The 24,073-nt window shown below is 38.8% G+C and overlaps 1 protein-coding gene across 1 annotated transcript in view; it reads right to left on the bottom strand.

Annotated features, from left to right (window-relative positions):
• INPP5F (inositol polyphosphate-5-phosphatase F) overlaps positions 1–24,073 on the bottom strand; it is a 60,089-nt gene that overhangs the window by 13,189 nt on the left and 22,827 nt on the right. Inside the window, exons 3-15 of the mRNA XM_081955322.1 lie at positions 23,648–23,784; positions 22,358–22,486; positions 18,909–19,076; positions 18,650–18,706; positions 12,673–12,871; positions 11,238–11,417; positions 7,334–7,401; positions 5,619–5,743; positions 5,167–5,244; positions 4,517–4,637; positions 3,771–3,899; positions 2,761–2,878; positions 2,026–2,224 (exon numbers count right to left, since the gene is read on the bottom strand). Of these exons, the coding sequence (XP_081811448.1) occupies positions 2,026–2,224; positions 2,761–2,878; positions 3,771–3,899; positions 4,517–4,637; positions 5,167–5,244; positions 5,619–5,743; positions 7,334–7,401; positions 11,238–11,417; positions 12,673–12,871; positions 18,650–18,706; positions 18,909–19,076; positions 22,358–22,486; positions 23,648–23,784 (1,708 nt within the window). The remainder of the gene's footprint in view (positions 1–2,025; positions 2,225–2,760; positions 2,879–3,770; positions 3,900–4,516; positions 4,638–5,166; positions 5,245–5,618; positions 5,744–7,333; positions 7,402–11,237; positions 11,418–12,672; positions 12,872–18,649; positions 18,707–18,908; positions 19,077–22,357; positions 22,487–23,647; positions 23,785–24,073) is intronic.

Raw genomic sequence — 24,073 nt, 5'->3', positions numbered from 1 at the left:
TTGCTCCTCATCACCCAGTAGTGACTCTTCACTGTGAACAGAGGGCGCGGGGGACAGAGGGTCCCCTGCAGGACTGGGGGCAGGCCATGAATGTGCCCTTGAATGCCTGGACCTCCTGCGGAGTTCAGAAACAACCCCTTGTGAAATAGCAGCAGAGATAAACTCCCTGAAATCTCTGGGTAGATCCATAATCTGAGTATCTGCCCTAGGAAGCCCAGCAGCTGTGGGGGTGAATGTGGCCTGGGTGGAGAATGCCTGACAGCAGGAGTGGAGTGTCTGGTATGAAAGGCCCGTGCAAAGCTGAGGCCCGATGCACTTGGTGTAGAACCAGAACCTAGGCCCACCTCCTCCTCAGAAAGGCCTTGAACCTGGATATTATCCGGGGACCAATATCTGGTTGTTCTCGAGGGGGAGCCCTGGAGCGATAAAGAAGGCAGAGCTTCTATCTGCAAGGGCGGAGGAGAACTGGGGGCCCTGGATGGTTTAGGGGCTTTAAAGGCTTTCTTAGAAGGGACGCGGGGCTTGAAACGGGCATCCTTATCAGCAGCCGTTGAAACAGAAGAGGCCTTAGGTCTACTGGCCGTGCTCCTGGTGGTAGCCCTCACCACCCTGCTAGGGGGAGAATCCCTTGAGAGCGAACTTCCAGGGGAAACTCCTTCCGATGCTGCAATGGGAGCACGGTCTGCCATTGTCAATAATTACACACTGAATGACTTATGGGAGAAATACAGGGCAAACCTGCAAGGGACCCAGCGATCCTGGCTGCTCAATAGGTGATACGCAATCACCATGAAAGAAGCGCCAAAGCGACCCAAATTGAGATCGCTTGCGGAGATTAGTCAGCAAGATTGAAACCCCGCTGCTGTTCTCTTCGGAAGCTGGCTCGCAATGAAGCTCTCGGCACTTTAAAATGGCCGACTGTGCTCAGGGGCCTAATTGGCGCTGAGAAACAACGGCCAGGCAATCAAATATAGCCAATCAGCGATCCGTATTTCCAGGCACAGCCCCTGCGCGTGCAATTTGAAATCCGGACCAAAATGTCGGCTCCGCAAGTCCGAAGCGGTAAAGGCAGCAGCGATGGGAGGATGGCGCACCAAGCCTCCAAGCACAGAGGGGCTCGAGAATGGCGCATTGAACTCACGGCCCTCGAAACCAGGCAGCAATCGAGAACGGACTAGCCTAAGTGATCAGGCAGAAGCGTCCAAGTGCGTACGCCCTCCCCTGGAGGGGAAAAACCTTGGCGGTGGTTCTTGCCGGCAGTCCGGGCTAACCAGCATGCCCCCCAAACAAGCAACATTACAGATTAACCTAAATAAATAAAGAACTTTAATACCTGAATCTGCTAAGAAGAATCCAAAGGAGAACCTTCTTAAAGGTACAGGAGAAAATGTGGATACATCTCTTTAGGCAGACTGAATTGAAAAAACTGATCAGCCGAGTGAAAAAGAGAGGTGTGGCCAAGTTTATTCAATTCAGTCTCTAGAAACCAGACCGAAATTAACCCATTCCTTTGGGTTCTCTAAGAAGCGCACTGGAGAATAAATAAATCTCAGCAGTACATCAGCATAAGCAGTCCATCAGTATAAAGATTCCAAATTTTAAAGTTCTTTAAAAGTCAAAAACTTTAACTGATTATCCTATTTTGAATCCACTTGACATTTCAAAATTTGTAATGGCTATTATTAAAATTTCTATGAGTGAAATCAGTATTGTATATGATACAGTTACATAAAAGTACCAACCATTCTGAAAAAATAATTATAAAAAATTCTATCTGCATAACACTGAAAATAGTAAGATTTTGATTTTATATAAATTCTTACATTAATCTGCTGTTTTTGTTCATCAACAGTATACATATTATCAACTTTCTTACTCTATTCACTTGGAATTCATAATAAATTGATAGGAATTGCAAAAAAGACAATTATTACAATTCATATGTTTTATTCTCACAATTTGTCTTAGGACAAATTGTGAAAAAAACGTAGGATTTTTTAATTAAATATTTTAGACTCTGCATACCTGGGGTCACAGTCAATCAGTGCCCAACCACCATGAAATTTTTCATCGTCTGGTAAAAGCAATTTCATGTAACTCTGCAATAATTGGCTAATCAATTCCTGATGAGTCCTCAAATTTTCCTTGTGCAAGGCTTCATGCTCTTTTTCTTTGGTAAATATGGAATAGAGATCTTCTGTCACAGGAATGCCCTGCATTAAATCTAGACAAACACAGAGTACATACATGATTAAATGAGAGCAAGGCACAGAAAACAGTCGCACCATGAAAATTCAGTTTTAAATATTCAATATAATAAAAATAGTGCTTAATTTTTGATGGAGGAAGATAGGCTCCTTCCTTACCATTTGTCATGCTTTTCTAACCTCCAAATCATAACTTGGACATAACTGGAGAAAATCTGGGGCACAGTTATATCTTCCTTTTAGCCATATTTGAAAAAAATAATATAAATGCAACTTAAAAATAAATATGCTAATATTAGAAGGGATTTGTTTTAATATTTCAAGAAGAATCAGCTAACAATGAACCAATCAAAACTATATTTAAATAACATGATACATGTATATACATGCCTATCAACATCACTGATTACAAGGAAGTGAAATGAAGAAAAAAGATTTGTTCAGTCATGAAGAACCAATTAGGAATGAGGAGGAATATACCCCAGTGCTTTGTTCATTCATAAATAACACAATACTTTATCTATTTGGTGTAAAATGGAGGCAACTGTCTTACCTATGACTGCTTGTCTATAAGCATCTCTGAAGCGGTTTAAGTAGTATCTATTTGCAGAGTTAACACCATCTTTCATAACTCCTGCCAGCTTCCTTTCACCAGTCCTTGTGAAGTCACCCTATTATATAAAATGCATCTCTGAATATTCAGTGTGCAATTTACATAACATTTAGAAAAAGTTCTACTTTCAATATTGGATAGCAACTTCACTTTTTGGCCTCCAAAACATTCCTCAAATTGGGTTGCCTTGTTAACAAAAATTAGTGCTGGAAAGGAATGTGTTAAAGTTCTTCAAACCCAAATATACCCCTATCTACCCTGAAAACAGCACCACCAGCCCACAAATTCTCCAAATAATCAATGTAATACATAAATGCACAGTGGCTATATTCACACAACATATTTAAGCAAGCCAATTTAAGAACAAGAGATTGCAAATGTAAACACTAGAATGAACAACTATGATTTGTTTGCATATATAGTCATCAGAACATATTACATGTTCAATATTTTATGCAAACAAGGAAAAAAGAGTAAATCTGGTAAATAGCTTACGTCTGGTATATAAGCACATTCAATATAAAAATTAATATATCTTTGCTAGATTCACATAGAATGCTAAATCATATTGTGGTTTCTTTGATTTTGGTTTAGTATTTTAGGAAACCAAGCCAATGGAATTAATAAATCATAATTTCTGCTTTCGTGTAATGTATAAATACAGCCCTTCTATATTCCTATTGACTTTATTTTGCTTTTATGCAATAAAATGAACAAAAAAACCTTTTGCAAAAGAAATAACAAAAATTATAAACGCTGAAATGAAATTGTGCAAAACAATTTGTCTAATGTGCCATACAGCACAGACAGGGCTGAGTCTTTTATCCATACATGTATTAAACATTATACAACAGTTTCAATAAAGGATGGACATTCAAAATATAAGACAATACATGCTTATTCCTGAAGAATGTTCTTTCCTTTTCCTTTTATCGAAAGAAAATATTTACCTTTAAAGCTGCTGTTCCAGCATATTGTCTGCTTATGGCATCACCGTTGTTAGCCCACATGATTTGATAAATTCTATTGCATTTCACTGGCAATGCTTGTTCTGGGGGCATCACTCCTAATTTTTTTAGCTGAAATTTAAAAGTATTTATTATTAATGGTGGTTTTATTGAAAACTATAAAATGAAAAATAAAATAATGAAAACTTCCAACCAGTCTTCTCTTATCCAATTACATCCAAATATATCAGGTAACAATTCGCTTTATATGATAAAAGTTATAGTTTAATATATACAGAGAGCACCAAATGGAGGAAAGCTTTCTGTGCTCTTGTAACAATTTTTAGATGAAATCTTCCAAACAATCCTTACTATACTATTTTCTAGAAATAATGAGATCCTGTTACTGAAAATGTGTATTCACTGCAAGTTCCTTATTTGTTTTCCTCTTTAATAGGAAACTTATGACTTTGTACTTAATTTGCATGACCAGGCTAAAATCAAAAAGGGCATTTTAATTCATTTACTGAAAAGCATCAGTCTAAAGGTACATTTAAATTTTGAATTTTAGCATTATCTATACAACTTCTAGAAAAAAAAATTCCAGCACTACTATAGCTATTTTTCTTCAGTAAGTTCAACTGTTCTATATGAATTATTCAGAAGCAATTTAAAGATAAGCAGACTTTCCCAAATCCCTATACTAGTGTTTTCTTTAAGGGCAATCACTATAGTTTACATTGTTGTACCTGCAGTTCCATAATGGCGCGAGCAATTGCTGCTTGAACAACATTGGTTCGATCCAGACAATCCATACAGTTAACACGGAAAATTCCTTCCTGTTTACAAATTACACCAGCTTGGTCCACCCTTCCAAAAAAGCAACATAAAATAATTGAAAAACTTTTATTTAAATGGCTATTCTCTACATGCATGCGCGCGCGGGCACACACGCGCACACACAGGTACTTAACTGCTTGGAAACTCATTGAGTTTGGTATTCAACACATTTTGTCATTCTGTTTGGCACTCAATGCACAAGTCAGAACTAGTCGATGTCAGCTGCTTTGTGACTCACCTCGTTATTTCTTATGGGATAAATCTATTTGGTACTCATTGTTTTTGGTTTTCATCATATCTCCCAGAACCAATCAACAATGAGTAGGTACCACAGCATATATTTATATTCTTATTGTATAATATAAAACAGCTTTTGGTGCTTACAGTCTGTTACTCATACTGTTAATCATATCAAGTCCCAACATATCTGTGTTTGCAGAATCTCTCATCTACATGGAAAACAGAAAGCTCTGAATGAAAATTGTTTTAGAGATGCATCTTGCCTTGTACTTGCCAAGCCTTCCCCTCATTCCTGATCCAAGCCACAAAGGATACCTACCAGCACCACTTTACATCGGTGATTATGTCAGATATGGCATCCGTAAGGGTTTGAACATTTTCAAACTTCATTCCACGGCTAAAAAGTAGAAAGAAGGCACAGTTTGCTATAATTTTTTATTGTACTAAAAGAATATTCTGCTTATTACACAGAATCTGAAAAAAATCCCCATGTTTTTTTCCCTTTTTGTACAATCTACCAAATAACGATAGACCGCTTAACCCTAATTTTAATATATACATATATGCACACACATAAGAAAATACATTGTTCATTAAGGAACTTTTTTTTTTAAATGAAGTTTACAAAAGCCTTTCACCCAGGAAAACTCTCGTGGGAAACCCCCATATCTTAGCTATGAAGAACTTCTATCATGTATCATATAATATCAACTATAGCAATAGCCTGTACATTCCAATATTTGTTAGGTTACAGTTCTTTCCTAGTCTTACCAATGTTCATGGAAATCAAATGAAACATATGTGAGGCTTGGATTATTATACAATAAAACTTGTTTAAGGTAAGCATCACCAATAATTTTTTCTCGTCCAGCCTGGTCCACTAGGTTAATGATAATCTGTGTAAATATAGGAAAATATAAAAACATGTTTTAAAATATGAATGTGCATGTCTTAATTCCACTTGGAAGTACAGGAGAAGCTGTTCTTATTTTAATTTTTAAGGGCTTGTTTTCTAAATGACTGCTAAGAAGCATTCAATCAATGGATATTAAAAGCTTCACCAATTTTTAAAAAATCATTATATTTAATCTCACATTTTATACCAGTCAGAAGAAATGCACTAAATGGACAGTCATGTTCACTAAATGCTTCACTCTAAACTAGTGTTTCTCAAGTTTGGCAGCTTTAAGATGGGTGAACCCATCTACCCTGACTGAGGAATTCTGGGAGTTGAAGTCCATCCATCTTAAAGTGACAAGAGTTGACAAACACTGCCTTAAAGGGATACATTTCTGTTTATGTAACATGAGACATTAAGCTTTTGCCTCTTCAGTTTCTAGAAATTTTTCCTCACCCCAAATGTTTGCCCCAGAAAACTCCTATGGAACATGATCAGTGATAGGACAGAAGTGCAGGAGATATGGGGATATTCAGCAACTCCCAGCTGCCTCACCAAACATAAGTCAAAATGCTTTCCCCTAACACAAAACCACCATTAGAGGCAACCCGGAATTACTTGGTAAGCAATTTTTTATAATTCACAAAGTACTAGATATTGCCAAAATCTTTTCTTTTTTTCCAAAATACTAAAGCACAGTATAGGTAGTCCATGACTTATGACCTCAATTGGGACTGAAATTTTGGCTACTTAAGTGATATGGTCATTAAGCGGGTTATTATTTATATGTTTATTTGTTTGCTTTTTATTAATTTATTTATTGAATTTATATTGCTGCCTATTCGCCCATGGCGACTCAACGAGGCTTACAGAATATAAAACCACATTTAAAAGAATAAAACTAATAAAAAGAATCAAATTAATTAATATAGTATAATATAATAAAATCACTCCTCACCCCCTCGCCTGGCGATAGCAGATCACATGAGCCATTTAATGGGCTCCATCCCGCTCTGGGTTCCCCAGGTCCGCTGGCAGGACCAGGCCTTCAGTGCCTTCCGGAAGAGTATTAGAGTGGGAGCCATTCTAATCTCTGGGGAAATTATGTTCCAGAGAGGGAGCCACCATGGAGAAGGCCCTTCTTCTGGGTCCCACCAGGTGTGTCTCCCTCAAGAATGGGACCCGCAACATTCCCTGCCTCCCCAAAATCATGACCAATTTTACTGAGGTTGTTAAGCAAATCAGTGCCATCATTACCCTAATCACACTGTCATTAAGTGACTTCATCTTCCCGAATTGACTGTGTTTATTGGAAGCCAACTCAGAAAGCCGCAAATCACAATCATGAGATTGGAAGACTCTGCAAATATCATAAATGCTAGCTGGTTGCCAAGCACCTAAATTATGATCAAGTAAGCATGGAGGTAGTGCGACATTTGTAACTTGAAAGACAGGTCACTTTTTTGAGACTACTGGAACTTTGAACCATTGTTAAATGAACAATTGTAAGCTGAGGACTACCTGTACTGTATAAAATTGCAAAACCAACAGTAGTTTCCGTTAGATCTTATAAGATGGTGAAACCTACCTGTTTTTTATAAATGTTTAATTGTTCTTCAAAATGTGCACAGAAGTAAGTAACAGTTTCCTTCTCACCTACAAAAGAAAGGTATATTGGTTGATTACTCCTTTGAGATGTTTCCATGAAAAGCAGCAATATTAGATCGGAACAGCATATCAGTGGACTGCATTAGAGATGTAATTAAGATATTTTACAGAATTATTATAGATTCTAGAATTCAGTGCAATAATATTTAGAAATAATTATTAAGCAATGTATGTCACAAATAAATAATGGAAAATCTTTTTGTAGCTACACATTTTTAACTGCAGTTTTTTTAAATGTTGGTCTGTGTGTATAAGTTTTTAGGAGACTATGAGGCAGCATGCTAGTTGAATACATCAATTACAACTGCCAAATCACTTTACAACAATTACATACAGCCAAAATTCAGCAAAATAACTACATTATAGTAAAGCAATTTTTCTTTTAAAGAAATTAGTAGCAGAAAGAGACCTCAGCAGCAGCCCAGCAGACTGGCAAGTTGATGTGGCCCTCTGACCCACTACAATACTGTTCTACAAATATCATCCTTTCAAGAGGGTTTTCATGGCACAGGTATATCAACAACCACAATTTAAAAACTGGACAGAACTAGAACATATTTGAGAAAGCACTTTCAGAGTTTAAGGAGTGAAACAATTGCCTTAAACATTTGAAGAACTTAAAGCAGCCATTTTGGCTCTTAACTTCACCTATCTCCCCAAAGCAAAATTTCCAAATGTTTGCTTCCTCAATCTTACACCCCAAAAATGACACTGATGGGGCTGTGTTTGATTATATACCATTAATGTTAGAGATAGAAAATATTTGGAGAAGCGTCTTTTTCTTCGGAGAGCAGAAAGTATGTCCTGCTATCATTGGAGAACCATGGAAGGTCTTCCATTACTACGTTGGTCCCTTTCAAACACTCAATAAAATCCATCTTCACCACCAGTTGGTTAGCAAAAATCAGATTTATTAAATCACTACATCTAATCCTCTAAGACAAATCTGCAATTTCATCTTTGCAATACACAAGAACATTTTTAAAAAATTAATCTCAGCAAGGTCTTATATATTTTAACATTTGTTAAAACCTGTTGGCCTTTCACAAGGCCCTGAAGAAATGGCTGGGTTCTCAGACTTGGAATTCTATTAACTTATTGAAATATTTGTACTGTATGTCTACTTATAATTGATTTTGTTATTGTTGTTTTTATTTTGGCTGCCAGTTATCAATTTATTTTTGTGGGAGGTTGACTGTATTTCTATCCACCCCAAGTTACTTGAGATTAAAACAAATAAATAAATAAGATCTTCAAATGGCCTTCATGCAAGAATTTAGTAATTATTCTAAAGGTTGTAATTTATGGAAAAGAGGATGATAATGCAATACTGTGTTTTTCTGAAAATAAGACAGTGTCTTATTTTCCTTTAACACCCCCCCCCCAAAAAACCCACTTGGCCTTATTTTTGGGGCGGTCTTATTATTTTTGAGGTGCAGAAGGCGGCGAGCGTGGTCACCTCATGGCGGCTGCTGTGTCGCAATATTTTCAAGCAACCATCCAATTCCAATTTCAGATTTAACTGTACTAAGATATACTGCATGAACTCACACTAATAGCCTATTTAAGGTGACTCTTTATAACATATCAAGAATAGTATGTCAAATAAAATCAACACAACAAGCATACATCTTCTTGTAGTTCAGATTAACTGAGTAACCAGTAATCCCAGCTGTATCTGGGATGGAATGGAGAAACACAAGTCCACCCTAAGTCATGTGAGCTCATTGGTAACTTTGGGCTGCCCAGTGTATCTCAGAGGGCTGTTATTGTAGAGGAAAAAAATCCTCTCTTTCTAGACTGTTGCCTTTACTACTATACCAAACTGGCTGTTGAATCAGATTGAAGAAATGGATATAGCATGGTGGATTTGGGGACAGAAGATGGGTATTGGAAAAGAGGATAACAGCAGAGTCTGAAAGTCAGAATGAGCAGAGGTAAGGTTTTCTGTAAATCAGGGCTTAAGGAACTACCAGTTTTTCTTTCTTTTCCTTTCCATTTTTACTGCTGCTTGTTTGAGGAATGAGGAAGGGACAGGAAATATCCAGTAAATTGCTCAATAGGGATTTTCTGGCAAAAGTGGGTGAAGACAATGTAGTATCAAAATAGTGCCTTTTAACCCTATTCATATCCTGTCAGAAAGGAAAGAAAACCACCAGAAGATATGACTATGTTAAGTAGTTGTTACTTCTCTAGAAAAATACGAAACCTACATATATGTACACCTATGGATACACATACACTATATTGCCAAAAGTATTCGCTCACCTGCCTTTACTCGCATATGAACTTACTGTAAGTGACATCCCATTCCTAATCCATAGGGCTCAATATGACGTCAGTCCACCCTTTGCAGCTATAACAGCTTCAACTCTCCTGGGAAGGCTGTCCACAAGGTTTAGGAGTGTGTTTATGGGAATTTTTGACCATTCTTCCAGAAGCGCATTTGTGAGGTCACACACTGATGTTGGACGAGTTGATGTGGCCTACCACTTCATGGCTGAGTTGCTGTCGTTCCCAAACACTTCCACGTTCTTATAATACAGCTGACAGCTGACTGTGGAATATTTAGGAGCGAGGAAATTTCACGCCTGGATTTGTTACACAGGTGGCATCCTATCACAGTTCCACGCTGGAATTCACTGAGCTCCTGAGAGCGACCCATTCTTTCACAAATGTTTGTAAAAACAGTCTGCATGCCTAGGCACTTGATTTTATAGACCTGTGGCCATGTAAGTGATTGGAACACCTGATTCTGATTATTTGGATGGGTGAGCGAATACTTTTGGCAATATAGTGTATAAACATACATAGATGCACATTTACTTGGAATACCATGTTATTCTAAGAATTTGCTGGAGAAAATAAAATTAAATATTTATAAAACATTCAACTAAGTTCAAATTCAGGTTATAGTATTTCTATCAAATACCGTTGGCTTTTTAAATTAAAAAACAAGAAAATCTTTATTTAACATGTACTACATTGATATAAAAATAACCATGAAGATGACAATGACAGCCTAAATACATTAGGGAGACATACCGTATTTTTCAGAGTATAAGGCGCACCTCTTTCCCCCCTAAAAGAGAGTGAAAACTTGGGTGTTTCTTATACACTGAATGTAGCCCCATCCACCGGCCCCAACCCCTTTGGCCTCTACCTCCTTACAGCAAAGGGGGGCTTGCAGAGGCTGCAATAGCTATAGCAATCCCTGCAGCCTGAAACAGCTGATGATCGGGAGAAACTGAAAGTAAAACCTGTTGTTTGCTCCACAAGGCAAATTGCAGGGAGGCAGAGGCAGATTTTTTTTTCTTCTGCTAATCAGGCTGTTTGCTGCAAGGAGGTAAGTCAATAACTATAAATACCTATAGAATGTTCAAATTATTAGACTTATTTTTTAAATACTGCTTTATTATTGTTCAAGACAGCTTAACAAAATGAAGCTTTTTAAAATAAATGCTTGATCTGAAGAGGCCCAGTACTATTGTATCTTCTTTTAAATAGCAGAGAATAACTATGCTTCCAGAAACCACATCAATTTTAACAGCATCTATACAAGCATAGTCTGAAATGAAACAGTACAAACAGTGTATATTGTATGTACTGTTTGCTGTTTGTTGCAAGGAGGCAAATTGCTAGGAGGCAGAGGCAGATATTTTTCCCTTGTTTTCTTCCCCAAAAGCTAGGTGTATCTTATACTTCGGAGTATCTTATACTCCAAAAAATACGGTAAACAGAGAAGTTATAAAAGATAAAAGTTACCACACTAATTTGAAAAAGGATTGAATAATGTTGCAACTGTATTATATATAAATACTTACACTTATCAAGACGTGGCCGTGGGTTGTATCTATAACCAACCTGACTCCAGAAAACAGGCACAGAGCCTCTTGTCTGAACAAAAGATAGAGTGTGATTATGAACATGGATCAACTGTTCAGTCTCCACATAATTTGCTACATTCCCATTTTTGTCCACTCCTCTTCGTTTGTAACGCATCCCTAGGGAGAAAAGCAAAGAATTTCAGAAAAAAATTGAACTTGCATGTTAATAACTCACATAACATTTGTTCATTTAGCACCCTAGCTACTTAATATTGCATTTCCAAAAGTCTTCCATAAAATCCCTTGTCAAAGTCTCTCAAAAATATTAGCATTTATGAGATAATACAGCTCAAAGAACTGCACACCCAGTATGATCATGGGATTCAAGCAGCTTCCATATGACAGGAAAAAAATGACTTCAATACATACACTGCATAATTAACTGGTGAAATTCATTACAACACAGGCAAGCATATAATATCCTTAGCATGAACCCTTCATTCTACCCACATCCCACAAAGAAAGGAAAGAAGTCCTGCTCTCTGAATGGAGGGGATATTGTCTGAAAGAAATCAAGTCTTGTCTAATTTTTCAAGTGCTTCTTATGGCCTTAAGTGAGACTTTTAATTTCTGTATAGAAATGCAAACAGGATTTAAGTACTTGTTTCCCCAAAAATTATCACCAAAACTTTTTGGCCTCTAGACCAGTGATGGCAAACCTATGGCACACCTGCCACAGGTGGCACGCGGAGCCATTTGTCAGGACATGCGAGGCGCTGCCCTTTCAGCTGGCCAGCGCGCATGCACGCGCTGGCCAGCTGAGTTCACCCTTTTTTAAAGCCATTTTTCACCTTCCCCAAGCTTCAGAGGTTTTATAGGAGCCGGGGGAGGGTAAAAAGACCCCCCCCCCAGAGGCCCTCCAGAGGCCCTCTGGAGGCTTCATGAGCTTCCCTGAAGCCTCCGGAGCACAAAAAACCGGCCCTACGGGCAAACTGGAAGTTCGGGAATGGACTTCCTGTTTGCTCGGAGGGTCGTTTTGACTGCTCGGAGACTTCAGGGAAGCCTCTTGAAGGTCCCTGAAGCCTTCGGAGCGCTTAAAACGACCCTCCGAGCAAACCCGAAGTCACTTCCAGTTTGCTCGGAGGGTCGTTTTGACTGCTTCGGAAGATCCCTGAAGCCTCCGGAGGGCTTCCAGGGGGGCGGGGGAGGCTGTTTTCACCCTCCCCATGCTCCTATAAAGCCTCTGGAGCCTGGAGAGGGCGAAAAAATTGGGGGGTGGCGCCTGTAGTGCACGCATGCACACTGGGGGAGTCGCCATTGCATTATGGGTGTGGCACGCCTGCACACAACCCCCCTGCGCTCCCCCCACTTATGGCACACAAGCCAAAAAAGGTTTGCCATCGCTGCTCTAGACTATACTGAATAAACTTACCTGCTCTGTGACGGCTTCTCCGTGAGATAAGTGCCACAAGAAAACTTGGATGAATGTAATCTACACAAACAGGCTCCTGAGATGGTGTTTCAGGGCTGCTTTTCTCCTCATCTGCTGTTTCATTGTAATTAACTACAAGTTCTTCAATTTGAACAAATCCCTGGATGATGGGGATAATCCAAAAATCCACTTCAGATTGCTGCAGGAAATTAAAACATATATACATGAATTTATAGAACCCAAAGTTTAAATAAATGGAAATAGCTGCAACAGTAATATACAAAGTTGTTATTTTAAATTTTACATTTGTTTAATAAATATCTGACTATAAATTACAATAAAATAGCTAATTTAGTTCATTTATTTAATTTATATGTAATCTTATTGTTGCAGAGACTTTGGGCAGTTTCATTTATTACTATATTTAATATATTAGGAAGTTCTATCGCATAATAATAATTTTACTACATAGCTAAACTTAAAAGTAACAATTAAAAATTAAGAAAACAAATTCAATAGACAATTCAAAATAAATTCAGGGACACTTGGACTGCTGACCATTTGAACCTTACCAATATGAGCTAATAAAATTAGTGTCAGCTCCGGACAGCTCAGAGGCCTAGAGCTGCCATTCAGGGTTGTCAGAGCTCACACCATGGCTGAAGGTACAGTGCTTGGGTTGGAGGCTGTGGGCTTGGAGGAGTCTGCCGTGGCAACTGATACAACTGTGCTGGAGGCTGTGTCAGGGCCAGCAGGAGAGGCACCATTGGATGTAAGGTCTAAGGACCACTTGGTGGCATAGAAGCCTACAGCAGAACCTCTAGAGGCCGATGTGGGCTAAGCCCATGCAGGGGACTGGTGTTTGGGCTTGCCAGCGGCTCAGGACCACAGAGGCTTACCACCCCATGCTCCCCAGAGCACCTCTTTTGGAACCCATTTTGCCCAATGGCGTGAAAGGCACAGCTCAGAGAACGATTGGAGTTACACCACTGCGGTGGACAGCCCAACTCTACAGATGCTGCAGGAAAGGTTTGGGGCCGTGGGCTTCCGAGATAATGGATGTGGCAGTGGTTGGAGAGGGTCCCTGGAACATGGATCCCAACAGGCAGGGGGAGTCGTTGGACAGTCCAGCATAACCAATCCAGAACAGTATGGTGCCCAAGGAGCCGCAAGAGTAGATCAGCAGCCTGGGCTAGGTTTACCCCAAGATGCCCGGGACACCTGTGGGAGACGAGCGGCACGTGAGAGCTGTGCACCTCACCCTCTCCCTATCCAGAGGGGGTCTCCAGCTGGTTATGGGCCTGGAGTGATGGGATGCTGGGACCCACCAGCAATACAGGCTACGTTTGCCCAGGATGAGTGCCCCTCTTCTTAGGCTAGGTGTTAAATCACATGGATCATTATGGCCATATGTATACGTCGCAGTGGGACATGGTGATGGCCGTGATGGCAGTAATGGACAGAAAGGCCGCTGACTGGGTGGCTGATCTGTATTGGGATCATGCTGTGGAACTCATGGACATTGGTCTGCTCCTGATGGCACTGCAGGAGACGTTTGAAGATACCACCAGGATCCAGCAGGCGGAAGCAGAATTGCGGGCTACAAGGGAAGCCAGTAGCTGAATACATCAGAGAGTTCCAGCATCTGACCAGCAAAGTGAGGATGTGGCCAAAGAGGTTGGTTGTGCATTACTTTAAGACTGGTCTTGACCTAACACTACCCCGGGCCTATGTCTACAGAGGGTTGCCACCTAGACTGACTGCATGGTTCCAGGCCGCCACGGAAGTAGCTATAGAATTCCACGAGGATAAGCCAGGACGGGAGAGGGATAGGTGAGGACAAAGACTGGAACAGATATGTTGTATCAGAGTTGCCCCCAAAACACCGCAACCCACAGCGGTTTCCATGGGGCAACCTCAATCCCCGATGGCAGCTGGACTGACAACGCCCATCTGGCCACCCATAACATGTTTTCAATGCAGGAGGCCGGTGCATAGACCGGCAGTCTGCCATGAGATCGGTCTTACAGCGTCCGTGAGCACACCAAGGGAAAAAAAGGGGGTGGCCAGGAAGAGCATGAGGGGCAGCCAGGAAAAGTCACATGAGGAGAGTCAACCAGTTCCTATACCAGTTGACTCCAGCCCATCGGGTGATATGCTCAATATTGGTGGAAGTGACTGGGAGGAGGGTTCCGACCCAATGATAACCATGCCTATTAAACTGTTTGTGATACAGGTAGTGGTGGAAGCGACCAGGCAACTGCAATGTACAGCCCTGATCGATTCAGGGTGCACTCGGTGCTTAATGAATGCCACAGTTGCTGATAATCTGGGGGTGGGCCTCAGGAATGTTGGCTAGGCCAATCTGTTTCACACAGATGGATGGGTCTGTATTGGGGGGCCAACTAGCCACATATGTAACTGATCAGGTGGTATTGCAGATAGGGCCCCATCGGGAGGTCTTGCGGTTTGTAGTGGTTCCCAACATTACAGAGGAGATTGTACTAGGCCTGGCATGGTTGGACAAATGGAAACCCACGATATGGTGGGGTGGTGGTAGTAGGCATCTCAGAATAGGCCTGGATGGACCACAAGAATTTGGAGGCCCTCCAGATCCCGCAAAGATTGTCACCAAAACAAGTTAGATGGGCCTTGTATTTTCGGTGATTCAGCTTCCAATTAAAATATATACCAGGGGGCAAGAACTTTTTAGCTGATGACCTCTCCCGCAAACCACAGTATCATAATAAAAGGGAGGATCTAGTAGAGGCTATCATGCCGACCTCACAGCCTACAGTGTTAGCCACTCAACAGTCCCCATCGGCACCAAACCTGTATGCTCAGGGGGAGGACCTCTCCAGAGCAATCAAAGCAGCACTCCCAATGGACCAGTGGTTTCAAGAAAACTTTATTAACACAGCGAGAGGAAGGGGTCAAAGTTATATATACCAAGTGTGGTACACATGAAGAGGGACATAGAGGAATATATAAGGGGTTGTGTTGTTTGCACTATCATGAAGGCCCAGCCTGGACGGCCTCCTGGACTTTTACAGAAGGTGGCAGATCCAATTCAGCCATGGGAACAGATAGCCATGGACTTCATCATGGATTTACCGGACAGCCAAGGGAACAAGATCATCTGGGCGATAATAGACCTGTTCTCCAAGCAGGCTCATTTTGTAGCATTTACTGGCCTTCCATGTGCTAGGAAGCTGGCCAAACTGTTTATTGCCCATGTCTATAGACTCCATGGCATCCCCAAAAGGATAATTTCAGACAGGTGAGTGCAATTCACTGCCCGGTTCTGGCGTAGATTTGTGGCAATAGTGGGGTGTTCACAGGGACTTAATACAGCCTTCCACTCCGCGACCAATGGTGCTGCGGAGAGCGCAAACGTGATGGTGGAGCGCTACTTAAGATGTTACGTCCAGTACCAACAGACCGATTGGGCTGAACACCTTCCCTTTGCAGGTTGCATAAAATGCAGTGCACAAAAGTTCGGGATTTACCCCATTTCATACGGCTACAGGGCAGGAGTTCGTCCCAATTCCGGAGTGTCCTCAGGTGCACCCAAATTACACAACCTCACAGGAGTGGATAGCCCAGATGCAAAAGGTTTGGAAAATGGTGAGGGATGCGTTATGTCATTCTTTTGCCACATATAAAATGTGTGCTAATAAAAGGCGGAAGGCGCAAGGGCCTTTCCACGTAGGCCAGAGGGTATACCTCTCCACTAAATATCTCAGGCTGCCGTTGCCATGTAAGAAACTCGGGCCCAAATTCATTGGGCCTTTCCCAATCATGCGAGTTATTAACCCAGTCACAGTGCAGCTAAGACTCCTCCCTCTACTGAGGAAAACACATCCAGTCTTCCACTGCAGCCTGCTCCGATCAATTCAGGCCTCTAATATCAGAGGAGACCCGCTATGGCCGCCAGCCCCGGTTACTGTAGATGGTGAACAGCACTATATAGTGCAAGATATACTAAATTCCAGGTGGCACAGGAGATGGTTACAATACCTTATTTTATGGAAAGGTTATCCCGTCGGAGGCATCTTGGGTTCATAGCAAGGACTGTAGGGCACCCCACCTGATAGCGAGATTCCATCGCAGACATCCCACAAAACTGAGGGGAAGGGGTTCTTCGACTCCTGACTAATTTTTAGCTCCCCAGATGCTGTCTCCATGATAGGGGGCTGCATGTCAGCTCCAGCCAGCTCAGAGGCCTGGAGCTGCCATTCAGGGGAGAAGACTGGGCCAGCTGCCAAGACTCACTGTCCCACCTAAACAAGCTGAAGAAACTCCTGCTAACAATCCATGATTAATTGCCAGGTGGTTTCACTCTGGGTCACAAGGTGATGGGTGTGCACACGCGGGGGTGCAGCTTATCTTAATTATCAATGTAGCTATAAAAAGTGGTGGGAAGCACAGGATGGCAGCTCTGACAATTTATTCATTGCCTTAGCGCTTTGTTGGTCAGTTCATGCCGAAGGAAGAATACAAACTACATTTACAAACCGTTTCTGTGTTTGGCTGGTTTCATTAACCCTTCGGAAAGGGTTACAATTAGATGGAAAACACCAAGTAACTGCTTAGTGGGAATTATGAACGTTTATAAAGGATTACAGGGTCATAAATATGAGTTATTTGGAAGTTTATCTTCCTCTAAAAGAAACTGTGAAAAACTTAGATGATTAATAATGAATCTTCAATATCCCTTTTCCAACCAAGGTTGTACAACAAATGATGGCAACAGAGAGACAGAATGAAACTAAATACTTTTCAACAGATTATCTTTCAAGGAAAGAGAGTAAAGACACTCTTGTTGCTTTTGTTCCACCCAAGAGTCACATTTGAGACCATATAAACTGTTATTTTACAAAAGGATTTTGCTAGTACAGGTTAGCTAGAACCGAGTCACTTAAAATATGCTGCATATAGTTTTATGAATTATATTTAAGATGGACTTTAGAAATATTTTTGTTCTGCACGATTCTACCCAAAGTAATTTTAAAGTGTTATCAACTTTGTTTTTTTAATCTACTTTTTCCTGCTAGAGATGAATGATGTTTTTCAGTTTGCTTTAAAATACTTAGTTGCAGGCCACCTTTGGAATGTTATCTAGATCAAAAGGCAACTAAGAAATACTTTTCCAGTAGCAGATAAATCCATCTGAATGGGGTGAATATCTGCCAGTGTGTTCAAGCTTCATTATTTATCCGCTAGGAAAGCTCTTTCAAGAAACTCATAACATGCTTATTGCCAATCTAGGTATCATAACTTCATGAATGGTGACAAGCCCAAGAAAAAAAATATACTCTTTTCACAATTTTTTAAATTTAAAAAATTCTTACAAAAATATATTGTATTTCATGATTGATATGTGATTGTTAGATTCTTTATTTCTATGGCCTTATATATCTGGAAGATATTCCCAACGCTTTTCTTCATTGCCTTATGTGTATCCCAATCTTAAGACACTATACAATTTCTCTACTTTATGCTTTATTGTAATATTTTCTTTTTTGCTCAGGCTTTGGCCTATATAATTCACTAGACAACCTGTGTTCCATTGAGTCATTGTTTCAAAGGTATTTCCTTACTTAAGTAGAAAAAAAATGAACATGGGCAGGCAAAAAAAAAACAGTGGGAGCAAAAGCAACTTCCCACTTCCTGCCAGCCTGCTCATTGAGTTTCCTTGTGGGAAGCTAGCAGGGAGCATCAGAAATCACACATCTTAAGAAAGCTGGAATCATGGAGGAATGCATGATATTACAGATGGAAAAGTCATTTTAAGTCAGTAACAATTCCACTTGTTACTTAAATAGAAGCTCTATTAGAAACCTAAATTTTTATGTCACCCAAAATTAGGATAAATTACATGAAACATTAATGAGCTCTTTAGACTAAATGGTATCAAGAAAAGAGCATTATCTGATTAATTCAAGGAACCATAAGTATATGGAATGTTACTTACTCCAAGGTTTATCAGATCTTCAATCATGTGCTTATTCCAAAAGAATCTATCATCAACCTGAAACACATAAAAATAAACCTTTTGTATCCAAATATTACAGAAAAGTGTGAAATCTTGAAGACTACAGAACAATTTATATTGATCAAAACCATCCAGGAAAAAGAACTTCATTTGAGAAAGATAAGGAAACACTGTTTCTTTCCTTAAAATATATGCCCATATGTATCTATGGCTAATCTTTAAAGAGACATATTATTACCTTTTTCCAGAGAGGCAAGTTAGTCTTCTCACATGCACTTTGCCTTTGTACAGAGTTTGTTAAGTCATAGGTCACACTATAATAAAAAGAATCAGCATCCATAAACATTTTGAACAGTTCTTCCAATAGACGCCTCTCCAGTCTTTCTTTCTCTTTACTTTCTTTAACCTATAAAAGGACAGAATGTTCTATTTCAGTACAGTGAGTTAGATACCTGCCACTAACCTAAACATGATTTTTCATAATGTACCATCAACCATTTGCTTTTGTTTAAATAAAAGAATTATAAATCCTTCAAAGATTATGTCTTTTCAAACAAATACAGTGAGAATTGCAACTTTGCAGATACGTTTCCCATATAAAATATGCTATTTATTATATTCTACAAGGCTGAGAAATAACACTTCAAGTAAAGTTACCTACAAAATTTATGACCAAGAATAGTATGAAGAAACATCTAGAGTTACAGGAGGAAAGACCACATGCTGCACAGAATCTTCATTAGATACCGTGTTTCCCGAAAATAAAGACAGGGTCTTGTCGGGGAGGGCTTATTATCCAGGGAGGGCTTATTTTCAGGGAAACAGGGTAGGATTGTACTAGTTCTATATATTACGTAATATAACTCAAACATATTCCAACAATGTCCTAAATTAAAAAATGTAAAAGGTATTATTTTTATTTGATGAAAGAAAGAGGGCATCACATCTCCAATTTTTTTAAAAGTACTGCTCATAAGCTTTAAATCCTGTAGACACAACTTCAAAAGACAATCTCTCTAGATGCTTACTGCAAATGGCCATTCATAAATAAAGCACTTCAAAAGTTGTCAATTGTAAATATAATTTCTTCTCCTGAACCACAAAATTTATTTGCTTCAAAATACAGCAATTAATAATTGATAAATTTCATAAGTGAAGACACGATCCATTAAGTCCACTCGTGAGGTTGGTATTTAATTATTTACTTGCTTGTTTAATTTCCATCTTGCCCTGGGACTTCTCTGGATACAATAAAATGGGGGGCGGGGATAAAAATGTAAACAACAATAGCAAAGGAATAAAACAGTAAATAATGGAAGTACAATAATATGAAATTAAAAAGATGAGCAGGGGAGAACAAGAAGTGCAGGGGAGAAGTGGGATCAGGTCTTCAGGACCTTGAGGAAAAATAGGAGGGTGAGGGCAAATCTCATCCCAGAGGGCAGAATGTTCCAGAAGGCTACAGCAGAGTTCCCATTCTCCTGGATCCCATCAGTTGGAGTTTCTTGACCAACGGGCTTGTCTCAGAACGGCAAAATGGTTCATCAAGTAATCTGGATCTATCCTATGTAGAGTTTTGAAGATCATAACTAATATCTTTGCACCCGGAGCAAACTGGCAGCTCGCGAAACAGTGGTGTAACTTGGGTCACTCTATGGGCCACAAAGACTAATTGTGCTGCCGAACTTCGTACCATTTGAAGCTGCTGAAGCTGCATTTCAAAGGAAGTCCCACATAATGTAAGATGTATGCTAATATTGCATTAAACATTTTCTGCATCAGCATTAATGGAAAGAATTCAAAGCAACTACAGCGTATAAATTTCTGTTGAGAAATGTATTTATGGAGGAATTATAATAATGGAGGCATTGCAACTTTGATTTAAATCCATGTGTGTTTCAAAATAACATATTAGTCTACATTCTTATATGCTCTATAGACCATGGCTATTAATGTGGTACCATATATAATATTTACTGATGTGCATTTCAAAGCATTTGTATCATGAGTTGTATTTTTTCTCTTTAGTACTCAGACATTTTGATTTAGTTATATGCTTTAATAGGGAATATGTTGAATGGGAATTGATGTTACTAATAATCTACTATACAGTAACAGTTTTAGTATTTGATTTTCACCCTTTCCCTCACTGCACTTTCAATATTACTTTTGGTTCCACATCATCAGCAAAGGATCAACGTCTTTTATTGCACAAGGGCCTCCAGATAATTGTAGGATGTCCTTTATTGCCCTTGCTGTTCATCATCTAGAAACTAGTATCCTGAAATTCTATATATATATATATTTTTCAGAATAAGGAGGTTTAATGTATGAAACACTAGTTGGTAGACAAAATTAGTGCAGAGTCAGACTAATTTCATTTGAAACATAAAGTAGTAAATGTTATCATATTCTGTACTGCACTATATTTCAGTTCCTAAACACAATCAGGAGGGAATTATTTTTTAAATTTCTTTTTCATGTGGGCTGACCTCCTTTAAGTTAAAAAAAAACCAGAGAATCACCAGGGCATTCTGACAGCAAATACAGCTAATTTAAAAAGACAGAATACAGCCATTTATGAGAAAAGAATGTTTCAGTTGCGAAGCTGGAAATTTGTGGGATAATAACCAATGGCAATTACGGATAATAAATTTAATCTGTATCTTAAAACAGGGGGGGGGGGGACAATACTGTTGATATCAGCATGAATGACCATATGAATATCAACATACAATTGTAGCCAAACACAAGAAGACAAAAATATGACTGTAGAAAATCAAATAGAAAGCTGAAATTTCTGAGATTTGACTATGAACAGAGAGGGCGGTGGGGGGAGAGAGAAAGTAAACATTGTTGGAAAGTTCAACAGTAACATAGGGGAGTCAATCACAAACTGAATGTAGGAAACAAAAAAGACAAATGAATCCAAGGCTTTGCAACGGATAAAAACAATAAATTGTTTAAAGTGTTCCTAGGGATTCTTTCATGGGGACAACAGATGCAGGCAGACGGGCATATTTGGAGAAGAACTTTAGAAGAGAGATTAGAAGCAGTATTGAACATATTGATTGAAATGGTGATAACATATCCAAGTAGTAATATGAAATATATAATTAGAGCTATACAATTGTCCAGTTAGAAATTATCAGGAACAGAGCAGAGTTTCAAACTCACATGAAATACTACAAGACAGTGCCCACAAAATTCCAAGTGAGAACAGTAAAGATATATATATTTGGGGGCCCAAGGAGAGAGAAAGAACAAAGTAAAGGCACTATTAATACTGAATCTGACAAATGGGAATGTGGAACCAGTCAAATCATATAAAGGCATAAAGGGCTTCAAGTAGTAAAGTTTGGTCGACTGTATCTAAGCAGGATGAAAATAGGAAATAAACAATTGATCTGGCAGATAGTTCCCTTGATTATGCTTGTGGGAATTTTAGCAAAGTTCAGAACTATAACAGGAAAAAAAGGCAGCAGAAATAAACAGTGGAAGACAAGGTGAAAGGGGAAATTTAATCAAGAAATATCTCCAAAACAAGTGAAGTAGAAATATGTTTAAATATTTGTGGCTTTGTTAATCAACTCATTGGAGGAAAAGTACAAAATTAAATAAATAGGTGAGTAGTATTTAAAGTGTCTACCATCAAAAATTCTTTTAAAATCTAAAAATAATTCTCACCTTCTTTTTATTAGAAGAGGAAACATTTGTTTTTATCTGAGTGAAGGTTCTCAGCAGAAATTTAGAATCATCTGGAGACTGTGTAATTTTTTCTGTTTTGTTTATTCCAAAATGATGTTTTTTACAGGGCTGAAAAGCAATACATTTTGTTAAGAAGACGCTTAATGAATTTAGTTATATAAAATATGAATTCACTAATTAATATTCTTTTAAGAACATTAAATAAAAGCTAACATTGCATGATATCAAATACATTTTTAAAATATTTATTTATTGAATATATACTACTGCCCTTCATATTCTGTATACTTACAATAAAACAAGGATAATAAACAGCTAAAAACCCGGGAATGTTGTATATAATTCATTCTAGCTATCCCTGAAGAATTATCTAGTATCTGCTAAAAATTAGAAAGTTCTACATTTTAAAAAGCTTTTTCTACCCCATCTACTATCTAACCTTGCGAAAGGTCACTGTCAAAGATTTAATTAACAAGTCGGAGTAAGATTTTTTGCAAAACTAATTGTCATTTGTATATCTAATCACAGCAGACATCTCATTAAAAAGAGATCTGATACAATGCAAATGACTGTAGAAAAGAAACAAAATATAAATGGAGTAAGTAAAATGTACAGTAAAAGACAGCATTTGAGAGATGGAAAGATGGTTCCAAATGTTTGATAAGAAATGTTTACATCCATTTACTATCCAGTTATCCTTTGTGTCAAATAATAGCAATAGCACTTAGACTTATATACCACTTCACAGGGCTTTACAGCCCTCTCTAAGAGGTTTACAAATCAGCCTATTTTATTTATTTTATTATTCATGCTTCTAGACCGCCCCCTCTCCCAAAAAGGGACTCGGGGCGGTGTACAGTCCATGCCAAATATATCAAAATACAATAAAAATTGAATATGTACAGTTGGAATGGAGGAGGTTAAAAATGGAATTAAAAGAACTGTACAAAGCAATATATATAAATATAGGATTTTGAACCCCTAAAACACACACAATAAGTTAAAAACAATACCCCTAAAATAACCAGTTAATACATTTGCCAGGATTGCCCCCAACAATCTGGATCCTCATTTTACCGACCTCAGAAGGATGGAAGGATGAGTCAACCTTGATGTTGTTGATCACAAAATAAATGTTTACCTAAAAATTGTTATTCAGCATGGCTGCCTGATTTGATCATGTAACTTTCATTTCCACTTAAATATCATTCCAATCATGTTAAATTGGTTGGAGCATTCGTTTTATGAATTGCTGGGATTCCATCTTACCTCCAAGTCCAGATCCTGAGGTTCTGCTTCAGAAAGTGGTATTGCAACAATTTTTGTAATTTTACATACATCATGATCTCCTGGAAGCTTGCCAACAACTACTTTTTGGCGAATTAGAAGCAACCACCAAGGCAAATCTGTAAGAAATACAAATCTATTAGTTTGGAAAGAAAATTTCAATTATAATTTTTACCAGGTGAATAGCAACCTTTAAATGTATACATTCTCTCCATAAAGCTGACAAAATTACAGTCTTAAGTGGAAAAGCCTCTTCTCAATATGGAATTAGGGTTACAGAACCCCAGAGCTGGAAAAATTGAAAAAAATATTATTTTTCTTCCACTAGAACAAACCATGATCTGTCCCTTCCTAAAACAGAGAAGATTTTTGGTATTTTTCTAATAATGAACATGGTGGTTAAAATAA

The sequence above is a fragment of the Natrix helvetica genome (assembly GCF_964273705.1).
Source record: "Natrix helvetica genome assembly, chromosome: 5".
Lineage (NCBI taxonomy): Eukaryota > Metazoa > Chordata > Lepidosauria > Squamata > Natricidae > Natrix > Natrix helvetica.
The sequence above is the reverse complement of the archived record's forward strand: the minus strand, read 5'-3'. Positions and strand labels throughout refer to the sequence as shown.